Source organism: Lepeophtheirus salmonis, chromosome 2 (genome assembly GCF_016086655.4).
Source record: "Lepeophtheirus salmonis chromosome 2, UVic_Lsal_1.4, whole genome shotgun sequence".
Taxonomy (NCBI): domain Eukaryota; kingdom Metazoa; phylum Arthropoda; class Copepoda; order Siphonostomatoida; family Caligidae; genus Lepeophtheirus; species Lepeophtheirus salmonis.
The window spans coordinates 17898349-17912276 of record NC_052132.2 but is presented as its reverse complement, the minus strand read 5'-3'; the positions used below and the strand labels follow the sequence as shown (position 1 = coordinate 17912276).

Sequence of the window (13928 nt, the reverse complement as noted above, 5' to 3'; positions counted from 1 at the left end):
TAAGCTTATATTTTTACTAAATAAAACAAACAAATTTCCAATCAATTTTCATTACATAATTTCAAAAATTAAATTTTTGAAATTATGTAATGAAAATTTGATGAAACTCCATCAAATTGCTTAAATCATATTTTTTTTTGCACTAAATACTACTTAATATCAATGATAAACAGTGATATTTGAATTAAATCAAAGTAATATGTACTAAAAATCCTTAAAAATTGCAAAATTCGTACTATTTTTTTATCGATTACTTAAGTATGGGAAAAGTAATTGTAATAGTTAATTTTTATCTGCAACACAAAAATAATTTATATAACGATATAATCAAATATTTTAAATACATTTTAGGGGCAGTTAAACATAAGAACACTAGGTAATAGAGAGATACCATTTTGATGGCCAGTTAGGTTTAAGTCCTTTTATTTGTTGGTCCCATTTTGACATCACATAGTCCATCATATTATTAATGAAAAAGGGGTTTCCTTGTTATAAAACTTGGTTGTATAGACCCCCCAAATTGCCTACCACAATAATACTGACGTCACGTGAAAACGCTCAATTCCATCATTGAAATGTATTTAAGAGCATAAAGTATCAAATTTGAAAATGTTTTTAGTGTGTTTATTTTATCCCAAAATTCAATTTCTATAACTATCACTTAATGGCCAAAATATTCATATATCATTAAGACCATCATCCTTGATTACAGCAAATCTACGAAAAAGAAGAAACAATGGATAGTAATGAGTTTCTAGGGTGTTCCAGGGACATATATAATCGCAATCATGGATCCACAACAAAGTTTTGTTCAAGAGAAAATTGGCAAAGTGCTGTATTGTTTCTGTCACAAGTAAGAATTTCAAATAACCAAATATTGTATTGAATTTGATTTATTCATTTGATATTATCAATTCTGCTCAAAAAATATTTCATAATGTAGTTGCTGACTATACGAAATATAATTACATAAATTAAATTTTAATGTCTTATCAAATGTACGAATTCAGTTAATTTAGAAGTATTTTCTCTCATCACTTGTTTATCATTTATAATATCATGAAAGAACTAATGAGTTCTATTTCTAGAGATAAATTAATACGGAGAAAGTTAATTTCTTTTATTACAATTAAAATGTAATATCTTTTTCTGTCACAGAACTTAATGTATGTAACAATGCAAAACAAATTCATTCACAATATGACATTATATTTTGTCATTATTAATTATTGTTAAAGGTTGTGAGATAGAATAAAATAAAAACATTACAAAAAATCAAAAATAACATTATTAAGAGCTGTAAATAGGTTCCTGTGATGTATATCCAAATCAACGGTTATTTGTTGATAAGCTTTCAATTATTGCACTTTTTTCAAGGCAAAATTTACAAAAATGATAAATTTCTCAGACGTCTTCACAAATTAACTGCACATGTCTAATTGAAAGTTATTTTTCTATAATATAAAAGTACGTTTCTTTTAACTTTTATATTTTAACGCAACCTTTGATTTTTGTAAGGAGGGAAATTAAAATGATTAATTAATTTATATAAATTAAAATCTGTATCTAATATAATTTTTTGTAATCTTCTATGTTTGTCACATACAAACAATGCCGCCTCTTGTATTTTGTAGTTTTTGCTGATCATTTTTTGACTCTTCGTTATCTCACGTGTCGTTACTTTTATTGTATCACAGAACCTTTCTCCCGAAAAGAAACAAAAAAAGGGTTAAAAATCAGTTGGTTTTTAGCCAATTTTTCTCAACTATGGAACTATTGTTTAATGATTGTTTAGAATTGTTCACAGTTTAAAAGGAGTTAATTATAATTAAACCAATTAACGTTCAGAATACTGATTATGAGTAAGAACCCAAAAAATCGACAGCTGACATAAAAATTTGCTGTATATTATTGTGTTAGCAAGGTAACGCCATGCTCACAAATAGTGTTGTGTCGGTCCTTATTTAGCACTGAGACCCGCGGTCCAGTCCCACTTGACGGTCCTTAGAGAAGGTTAAATTATTCTCTTACATAATAATAAATTATATAATCAAGTAACAATATAATATGTTCGTATTATATTGTATTATTATGAGATATGTGCTACAATCTTAATAAATATTTAATATATCTTATTTGGCTGAATAAATCATAGATATTTTATGAAAAAGTCCAAGGACCGACGGTGTTAAGGACCGGTCCATAGACTGAAGGTCCTAAGGACCGATAGGACGGGTCCTTAGACTGGACTGGACCGAAAAAATAAGGACCGACACAACACTACTCACAAACACTCAAATGTACTCTGCATTTGGTTGTTGGCTATTGAAGTTGCATCTTCTTTGTCTCTAATCAGTGTCCTTAACATTGATTGCTTGATACTAATAAGTAAGTTCTAATAACATTCCGCTATTTATTGTTTCGGCATCAGGTATCAGCAAAATTGTAACTTTAGTCCTGATCCTATTTTATTTAAGTCTGAACTTTGGGTAAAATGCTTATAAAATTTGATACTAGTATCCGTCTAATTTTAGTTTCGGATCTTGATCAGAAAGTTCTGGTACTCGAAATTGTCTCGAGTATTTAGGTTTAAAGATCCGAAACCTACCCTGATCTGAGAAAATGACGATCTTTCCTATCGTCTCAAGGTTGACTTTTTTTAGAACCTGGATTCTTCGTTACCTTTATTATATCGCACAACCTTTCCTCCCAAAAGAAAATGAAAGAGGCAACCCTCACATGCTAATTAGATAATTCTGCCCAACTGTGAAATTATTATCAAGAAGTAATTCTAACTCAACCAATCAACGTTCAAGGAACACTGATAAGTGTAAATGAAGCAATGGAATCGACAACTAACAGTAACATGGATAATGATCCAGCTGTTGCAAGCAAACTGGGCTGCTTATTTTTTATGTTAAGGCCGTATCCATGTCCGCATCTTTTGAATTTTGTAACCCGGCCCGCAGCATTTTTATCTCATTTGACTACTATAGAAATTTGTTTACCCTACAATCTTATCAAATATATTTTATTATTCCAATGGGGCATGGGTGTTGTTTACCTATAAGTTATAATGATTCCCGGAGAATTCCCTTCCGGTTAATTCCCACCGGTGAATTCTTACCTATATTAATTAACCAAAAGTCGATTTTTTTGCATATCTATTTACTATTAACTTTGTATTTTCTATATATTTTCTAAATTAACAGCGAATATAAACATGAGATAATTGAAAAACATAATACATATATCAATTTTAAAAGAAATAAATATTCAAAATACAATATTATGAGTAATTGCTCTTAAATAATCAAAGTTTTCATGATTCTCATAATTATTTATAATAGTTACAATATATTGGCTACAGTCCCGATATCGTCTTCTTTGAACAGAGAGCAACTGCAAGTTGTTGAATGATCTCTATGCGTGCCAAGTTTTCTTCATCGTTTAAAAGTTTGTGAAACTTCCAGAGAACTGGATGGGTTGAAGCAACTTGCGAGGAAAATCGACGGTGCCATCCTTTCAATTACAAGTAAATCAATAACCTATATTCATCGCATAGAGATAATTTAACAGCTTACAGGTCATCCTCCGCCTGTACAAAGAAGACGATATCGTGATTGTAATTAACATATTGTGACTATTTCAAATGATTATTAGAATCGTGAGAAGTTAATAGAAAAATGTTAACAACGTAGAGGGAGCCACTACAAACATTTTCGCCATTGGATTAAGTAGTTCTTCAATATGATTATTTTTCAAACTAGTTATTCAACCATTTTTTACATAGCTTATCATTGATTTGAATAATATTAGTTCATTAAGTTTCGATAGACATAGAGTTAAATTATAATATATTTAACGTATTTTTTAAGGTCCAAACTACATCACTGTCCAGCGAATTAATAAACTTCATGAGTTATATCTATATTGTTTCTCCATTGATTTTCTGTTTTCCAATTCTTATTCCCCATATGTCTGATATTTTTCTATTTCCAAGTCTTTCTAGTTGATTTGAGGAATATTTGAAACTATATAGTCTTTTATCTATAAAGTGGCCAAATTTTCTAATGTCTTTCTCTGTTGAAATAGTCATAATTTCAAGTGCAAGATAAATTATTTATTATTAATAAGTATGCGTACTCATGTTTGCTATGACGATGTTGTCCAATTAGCTGATCCATCTAGTGTTCTAATAGACGAAACAAAGAAATACTCAAAAAAAGTTTGACGATTGTGCATGATGAAATTTTTTAATTTTTCCCCAAGAAAAGTAGCAATTACTCTATTTATATCCAATCAGGTAAGGTAATTTCGGCATAATTGCATTTTTCAGCTAAAATAAAATGATAGTTATTATATAAAAAAATATGATTTTTTGAATAGGTCAGAGAAAAAGTAATTTCGTATTTCCCGCTTTTTTTTTATAACTAAGTATATCTTGTTCATAATTGGTCACATAGGATCATATGATAAGGGGTTGTAAAAGTGTGAATGTATACTGCAAACGCTTTCTGGACAGTTTTGAGCTTGGTGGGTTCAGTTGTGAATTATCGTGCGTGAAGTATGAAGGTCTGAAAAGGAGAAATTCGCCATATTTTACTGTTTTTACTACCTGAAAGGGAAAAGGCGTCGAAAGTGACCTAAAAAAATTGCGATATATACTCTTTCGTTTCTTTTTTTTTTGGAATTGGGAAATTGAAGAGAAAATTTTCTTATCCTGAGCTGTTATCGTTATTATTCAATTCCTGCATAGTGAACTTCCTTTTCTACTACATTCAATTACATTAAAAACCTGGTTGAACGTTAGTGTGTGCTCATAAAAGACCTTGAGCATTTGTTGTGGAGTTATAATTGTAATTGTTTGTTGGACTCAGAGTGGAATTGAGGATCGATGTCGTAAAAATTCATGCCCATGTTCTTGTTTATTTACCTCACAGCTGCTTGTAGCTGATCTAATGAACTTCATGACAGCTAAGCTGCCTTCTTCCATAGCCTTCTTCAAATTGTCAAGATGACCAAGTTAATTTTCCGTTTCTTTTATTTTTTTTACATGCCCTAAATACATCCGATTACTAATGATTAGAGGTGAAATGTTTATTTTGAAAAAGCTACCTTTAAAAATTAGAGAAGGAAAACGGTTCTTGCGTGTACTCTTTATTTATCGATCGTCGTGGGGTTAGCGTTTCTCTCCGAAGTAAGCATTATTGTCTTTCTGGTGTAAATTGTTTCAATAACGATAATAATACAAATATAGAGGAATTTAAATGTAGTCACAATATTTTTCCTACAGTAATGGTATTTTAAATGTAGAAGTAGTTCATTTTCTTCTGCCAAAGTCATAAAACTGGCAGCTAATTTTAACAAGGGTCTTGTAATAAAGCAAGAGAGACTTCTGACCATCTCTTCTGGAGCTCTAGGCTTTTAAGTGAGCGGATCTCATATGGACTGCAGTAATTTTGGAGAAACAACTCGTAGATATGAATTTTTAGGACACTATTGTGGGAAAGAGGAAGGTATACACCATTATTACAAAAACACAACAATTAATACATGCAAAAAGGACTAAGAAGGATTTAAACCTTACAGACGTCATCCCCATTATTAATTACATATCAAAGTAATTAAAGATATGGACTAGTTCTTCAGGTAAATGATAACTATGCCAATAACGTGATTTAATTTTTAATTATTCTTCGGTTTGTTTTTATCTTTATTTTTAGTTTGATAATTTTCTTGTTTTCCCCATTGTTTTTTAAGCTTAAAATTTTATGTTTTATGCGATGTGCCTTTATGTTGGTTATGAATAATAAAGTTACGCCATGTGGGCAAAAAAAGAGAAAAAACAAACAAAAAAGGGTCTTCAATCAGGATTACCATAAATTTTGCTCACGCCTTCTCGTCGTGCTATATTTTCCCTTACAATAATTTGAACTCTACAAATGATGTTACTTGCTGCTATCTATAAGATGAGGCCATTGTGACAAAGTTTCCATGGTACGGTTTTTGTGTAGAATATGGACATGCATTTCAGTTAAAGTCCTGGATGGATCTCAACATTTTGGGATGGATACATCCCGAATAGACATCTGTACTAAGTCACTATAGCCTAACTCTTGTATGTACAAAGTTTCCCGTTACCTATACACTTTATTTACTTCTTCATACTTTGTACATACATACTTAATATAACTCTCAGAAACCATATATTTATGTGTAAACAAGAGTTTTTCTTATTACAAACAAACATGCCAATAATGTGATTATAATAATTATAACAAACCAAGACGAGGGGCTTTAGAAATTCATATTTTATACTTGTTCAATTAATAGCTAGATCATATAATGCTAGAAACCTGTAAGAGAAGGCTTAAGCACACCCGCTACATAGGGAGTAGAAGAACTGATAAATGGGCACAGTGATATACCATAAGTTCAAAAGACCAAATGTGCCTAGGCCGGGCCCTGGTCATTCCTAGGGAAAGAAATATACTTTATGCCTAAAGAATTTATATACTTCCTTCAATGCAAAGCTATAAAACAATTCGTGAAACGAAGACCACCTAACTTAAATTTGGTTGGCTACACGACAACTTTTTGTCCGACTATGGGCATTGAAGGTGCAATTAGTAATTACTAGTAATGTCCTAATAATGTGTAAAAGTTGAGCTAAATACGCAAATAAAAATCAATTAAAACGAAGTATTTTCTAGTCGTAGAGTTATTTAACGATAATGAAAAAAAAAAAAAAAAATGGATGGACTAAATATTTATGGAGGAAAAATGAATTTTAAAAGCCTCAATAGTTTTGGTGGCAAGATGGATAACATAAACGGGGGTTGAGAACCTAGAAGACAGAAGCCTCTTGTTTTGGAAGGGACAACTTAGAGAGTGTCTAATCGGAGCTCTTACTATGGAACGATTGCACTCATACACTTATTCTACTTAAAAATGCAAATAAAGGTAGAAAAGGTAAATAAAAACCAAAAGTCCAAATAAATCTTATTTACATAATCATGATTAGTACTATCTATATATGTCTATGAATTCAGCCATTTAATTGGGTTAACAATGTGAATTAAGCAAAAGGAAGAAAATTTATAAGAAAAAGGATAACTTGACGTCATTTGTGGTATCTAAAAAGGGGCATCTTGCGGTGAAACAGCTTTGTCAGATTCTTCCACACTTGAAATTATTTTCTAAGCAATATCGTTTTGGATGAAATAAAACGCCTTCCTTGTTTGGATACAATACCAAAATAGATAATTATAAATATAATTTTTCAACTCACTAATCTTTTAAATTGCAATCACATTCAGATTTTCCTATAAAAGTCTACTAATGTTAAAACACTTATAGAATCCAATAAAAATTTATAGTTGTAATGGCAAAAATACTATATTATTCCAATATAGTATCCAATATACTTTGAATTGAAAGTTGATGAAATGAGGACATTCTGTATGTTTGCACTCATTCCTTTGATGACAATGAGAACGGATTTGTTGAGTCTGTGAATTTAGGGAATGGCTTGAGAAAAATAATGTAATTGAGAAACTGTTATTGCCAATATTTATAATACGTAATAGGTTTAGTTAAAAGAAATTCATTATTTTATTTCTAAAACAATCACAAAACTGTCTTTTGAAATTTTTTAGTACGTAGTCTTATCTTTTTAACACCATCAAGCGTAAACTGATTGTACTTATACAACACGAAATATACTGCGGCGTTACCTCGCTAACACATAACTATCCTATGTATTTGTTGTCAGCTGTCGACTGCCTCGATACGTCATGGATATTTCACAATGTCTTCTTTGTCATAAATACACAAAGTAATAAGTTATTCTATACATATGCTCCGTTTCCAAAAGAACAGGAATACCATTTCTTGTTGGCCCCTTGCTGTTTATATAATATATATATTGACCATCTTATTATTTATATGAATAAATGTTGTGTCTTGACGAGGGAGAGACACAAACTTATTTATAATAGGAGAGATCCAGGATGACCGGGAGAGATGAGAGGAAGAAATGGCGTGGAGGAATAAGACTACACTTATTATAAGATCATGTGTATTCTAACTATACTCTAATTTATTTACAAAATACGAGACTATTTATAATACGTAAAACACAGTACTTATAATACATAGACGAATATACAAGAAGTTAAGAACATGTAAGGAAATATTAAATACATAATAATAAATTTTGGCTATCGTATAGTAATACAAATTAAAAGCTACGCTTTTAATAAAATATTACTAAGCAATACTATAATAATCTAACTATTAAAATACAATGTAGCAGTTGGTATGATTGACTTATATAGCTAACTACCAGATAATTTCGGGCCTTTTTTCTGTTTCTTTTCGGAGAAAAGGTTGCGTGATATAATAAAAATAACGACGTGATTTATGATTAATGCCATTTATTGAAAAAATTAAGGATTTCTTTTTAGTACATCTATTAGATAATTAGGAAAGCTTAAAATAAAAAAAACATGTTTTCAGCGGTACATAACACATTGACAATATCTAAGGAATCATTGTTGTACATACATTCTACACTGAATCTAACTTATTAAATTTTAATGATGTTCTTAATCCTGTGGGAATGCGGCAAAAAAGAAGTAGTATTTTGTATCCAAGAGACTCCCTATATTTTGAAATAACATTAGTATATAAATCTATTTAAGTAATTTTTCTTTGCTTTCTAAGCAAAAAATAAGAAATATTTTCCGTGAAGAAGGAATGATTCAAGACTCAGAAAAAAAAACTGCATTGGCCAACATTTATGAACTTATGGATATTCTGTATTTAAAGATATATTTATATCATATTATATTAGTAAATAAAAGGAGCTATTAAATAGGTGGTACGTCAACATAAAAACAGTCTTTAAAAAAAAATCGAAAATAGGAGAAAATCCCTTTTTATGTTTTTACATAATACCTATACAGGGTTCGGAAGCAAAACGTCGACTGAATGACTGATTTTAGAAAAATGCCAATAATTTTATTTTTCGATAAATAATTTTAAACAAAACTTTGAGACACGTCCTTTGTGAACATGTTCACTCAATATGGACACCCTCAGCAGCAATTACAGCCTCCACACGGCGGCGGAAAGCCTTGCAAGAGTTTATGATGAACTTCTTGGACAAGTTGTTCCACTCCTTCACAATGGCGGCCTTCAGGGAGTCCACGTTCGGATGAGATGTCCGGTTAGTCTCCCTCTCCAAAGTGCCCCGCACAGCAAATTGCTACGGGTTCAAATCTGGCGAATATGATGGCCATATGTTCTGGGGCCAGAAATACGTTGACATATAGTTGTTCTATAGGTAAGCGGCCTTGAGCCATGGGAGTATGGTGAACCCCAGAACCTTGTAGTAGGCCTCCTTGCAGATTTTCTCCCAAGCCTTAAAAAAGAAGGAAGGCATGTTTTGTACAGAACAACCCCTTGACCTCCTCTGGTGATCCCCCAAGCCAAAGGTCATTCCGACTGTTGTAGACCTGGTCCACGGTGAAAATCTTCTCGTCAGAGAAAATTTTTACTGTGGACCCATTTGCTTTGATCCACGCACGAACTTTCTTGTACCTCTGTAGCCTCCTTTCCTTCAGAGTGTGCATCAACAGGTGACGTGGTGTCCTTGTGTAAAGGGACAACTCCAAGTCCTCCTTCACATCCCTCCTGATTGTTCCCTCGTCCACGTCAAACTCGTTAGAGAGTTGATTCATGGATTTTGTGGGTCCTCCTTGATCCTCTTCTTCAGGTCCCCCAGAAACTTTTTGAAGTTGTGTCCCCCACTTCCTTCTTTCCTTGAGAGGTCTTTTCCATCCTTTTTCATCGTGGCCACCTTGTAAATGTTCTCCTGGAGCACTTCACAATGCTACCTCAATTTTGGCATCCAGAAGGTCTGAGATACTCTGCCTTTTTGCTTCTTGCTCACTCATGATGAAAAATTAGAGAAATGTTTATTATTGTTTACTTATACAGAAAAGACCGTTAATTCGGAATATGCAGAGGAAAATCACAAAACCTCTCTATTTTAATTACATAATTAGCAGTTATTAACAGTCCACGTTTTACTTCCGAACCCTGTATACATACAGGCAGTCCAATATTTCATGGACATATTTGAGTAAATTAAAGGCTACGTATTCAAAGGAATGGAATGAGTTAAGATAGCCAAGAATTTTGAATATACTTAAGAACCTTTATTTGTTTGATAATACTTATATTGGCCCCGATTCAACAGTCAATTTTGGGTACTTCGAGTGCAATTTGCAGCAGCTCCAAAGGGTTAATAAGAAAAAATTATTGATATAAATTGATGATCATTTGTCGAAGAATATCAATGTAATCCTCACTTGCTTTTATGTTGAATGTCCAAATATATTTTTTTTACGGGGCTGAGCCCATAAGGGGGTTATAAAAATTATAAAACGATTAATGGGATATTATTTCCCTTTAAACTAAGCTTCGAGATCCAAATAAAAATAATATTCAAATTCATGGCCCTAACATGGGCATTTCGCCAACTGGGTAATTTCACCATTACCGTAGCAATCAGAAAACATATTCTATACAATAATATCTTGACAAATGAGTTTAATTCCTAACTTGACGTAGCTTTTAACTCAAATTAATTCCCCGGGTGTGACGTTGAAATCTGAACAATTAATACTTTTACTTTTAACGATATATATTTCCATAGCCACAAGACAAATACAATTTTTTTTTTCGGAGACCAGCTGTAACGCTGGATGCGAAATGCGCCATACATTCTTCTCCAAGACGTCCTAAAATATGAAGTCTCGGGTGTTGAGGTCAGGACTGAAGGATGACCACATAAATGCAGGCCAGAAGTCGGCCATATTGTTGTTGCATGAGTAAGTGGATATAACGGACTTCTTGATGTTGTAGCCAGTCCGGTCTCTGGAGCCTTATCAGCACTGACACCGGCGTAGAGGATATTGCACACGAGTTACCTTTTTTGTTATTGCTCCTACATTTTGACACTTACGAGACATAGGACTGGGAGCACTATATATATGGAGAGTGCACTTCTTTTCAGAAAGTACATAGGTTGATATAAACAATCATCTTAAGCATATCTTTGTGGTGTTTGATTGGATTTATACGTAGATTTACTAAAGATGATGATTAGTTTTGTTTCATGTGTTGTTTAGTTGAGTAATACAGGTGTGCGCGTCTAAAACTGAAAACTCCTTTAAATTTTACGCCATGCACATATTTGTGATTTTATGGAGTTGAGACCGGTTTATACTTCGAGGCAATGATCTTGACTAGTTATAAACAAAACTCCAGCAAAATCTAAATAGCAACAGTGGAACAACAGCCGATAGTATGGAGAGACGTCGAGTCGCAATTTTGGAACTTTCTGCGCGGAGAAAAACTCCCACTGAAATTGCCAAGGTTCTGAACTGCAGCCGCACCACCGTTTACAGCGTGGTAGCTAAAGGGACTCCTGAGGTGACCACAAGATCTAAGTCAAGGCCTCGTAGGTCGGACGAAATGGTTGCTGCCATGAAAAAGTATGTCGAGGACAAGAGAGGCAAGGTCACCGTCAGCGGCCTCTCCATGGAGTTCAACGTCAGCAGAAGGACCATGGACCGGCTAGTTAAGAAAGATCTTGGCCTTCAGGTCTACAAGAGAACCCTTCGTTAAGCCCTCAACCCTGTAGACAAGGAAAAACGCCTCGCAAGGTGGAGGATTCTTCTCAACCAGCTTAAGAAAAAGGCCTCACTCGCCTGATTGTTCGCCGCTTGACTTTGCAGTGTTTGGGTGTTTAAAGAGGATGCTGTTGGGAGTCCAACACAAGTCCAAGGACCAGCTGAAGTCTTCCCTCAATAATGCCTGAGCTAACCTCGACCAGAGCTTCATCACCAAGTTCCGGTCCAGGCTGGAGTTGGTAGTGGAGAACATGGGCGGCCATATTGAATAGACATGTGTCTAAGACTCTCATCTTTCATGTTAAATAAATTAATTCGTCGACCACTTTAAAAATTACAGAATTATTTAAATTTAAAAATTTCAGAGTGTTCAGTTTTAGACGTGCACACATGTATGTATAACCTCGTAATTAAAAATAACCGAGATAATATCATTATTCAATGCTACTGCAAGTTTTGGTTCTTTACTCTGTATGTTATATGTATAATAGTTATGGAAGCTAATATTTTCAATGAAAGGAAAAAAACTCTTGAATCAAAATGAGATCCTATTTTAACAAATATATTTGTTACTATCTTGTTTCAAATTAGAAATAAAAGGGATCTAAATTCTCATTTATGAAGGAGGGAATAATTATTTCTCCCTTCATAATTTGCTATTCCATGATTCTAATTTGATTTTTAATTTTGTACATTAGTCATAATCTAAATTTCAGGGCGGGGTTTACATTATACACACGTTGAAAGTGCTTAAAACTAGTTTATTTGTATATTTCTCTGTTTATTGGACAATATTTTGCCTTCTTAATATTATTCTATAATTTACATATGTAAAGACTTTTCTCAAATATCCAATATCGACTTTTTTCCCCTTTAAAGTTCAACAATATCGAAAAATATTAATATAAAAAATGCATTTTCTTGCTTTTGCACACCCCAATCAACGTTCCATTCATTTGATGGGTTCAAAGTCAGTATTAAATTCAATAATGTTGAATAATACTTATTAAAACTCTTTTTTGAAGAATTATTTTCTCAAAGATCTAATTATTATTTCATTATCCAAACAACAAATGGATTCGTGTAAGAGGCCGGCCCTGCACCGTGTCTCTATATTATAAGTGCTCAGGTCCTTATATTCAGGGTTTGACGGGCCTTAAAATTAAACACTAGCCAGGAGGGCAAGTCAATGTTTTTACTAGCCTAGGATATTACAAATATTGGGTACTTTTTAGAGTAGTGCAGGGCTAGTTTAGATGTACTTTTGTTTTATAATAAGTAAGTTTTGGAAGTACAGAAATAAATTAAAATACTTTATTTATCACCCCGTTAATGAATTGGGATATTTTACACCCCAAGAGCTTCTAATTACTTTAAATTTACATTTTTTCATCGAGGGTTAGTGAATTTAATTAATCATTTTGCTGAAAAGTCGTTCCTTTATTTAATATTTAATAATATTCTACTGCCATGATTCATGGTATATATAAGAAAAATTTCGTAATGCCTTACATAATTAGGTATGATCTCATCCCTCAGTCAACTGCAAAGGATGGACTCCAAGAGAACTCCCCCCCTCTCCTCTGAATACTCTATAAGAGCCAAATTCACAACTTCTTACACACAATGAGACCTTCCATCTGTTTCCATGACCCTTCGAAATGCTAATTAACCAAAAAACTCAGAAAAGTCGTGATCCTTCCGCTTCACTTTGCATCTTCTCTTCTTCAGCCAATACATTCTTCCTTCACTTCGGTCCCTACGTTTGAAGTACCAAAGTTATTTTCTTATTATTGAAAGGCTGCGAAAATTGAATTTCAACTATCCTCTGTGGCTGTCTCCAATTTAGAGATAAAAAGACTAAGTATGTCATGTGGGAAACTTATACAGTGTACCCAGTTTGTCTTTCTGTCTGTATAAATATCTGTTTGGAAACGAGTGACCGGGTGCACTGTATATGGTGCCCCCGATGTATATCATAAACATATTTTGATCTAAGAATTAACAGTCCTATTAGTAAAATATTGCTGGGGTGTGCATAGAGCATCGAACTTGTACACAAGGTGCACTTTATGACATATTGCAGGCGTGTACAATGTGCATGTATAACAAGAGCACTGTTTCTGTTTGTTTTTGTTATTGCTCTCTGATTTATATCATAATTTATGTGCATTTTCCGTTGTGTGAAGATTTGAATTAAATACATATAGACGCTGATAT

The 13928-nt window shown here is 32.9% G+C and overlaps 1 protein-coding gene across 2 annotated transcripts in view; it reads left to right on the top strand.

Annotated features, from left to right (window-relative positions):
- LOC121132341 (uncharacterized) overlaps positions 1-13928 on the top strand; it is a 31193-nt gene that overhangs the window by 4397 nt on the left and 12868 nt on the right. For both annotated transcript variants that reach the window (XM_040727731.2, XM_040727730.2), the window contains exon 2: positions 713-853. In XM_040727731.2, the coding sequence (XP_040583665.1) occupies positions 737-853 (117 nt within the window). In that variant the 5' untranslated portion in view covers positions 713-736. The remainder of the gene's footprint in view (positions 1-712; positions 854-13928) is intronic.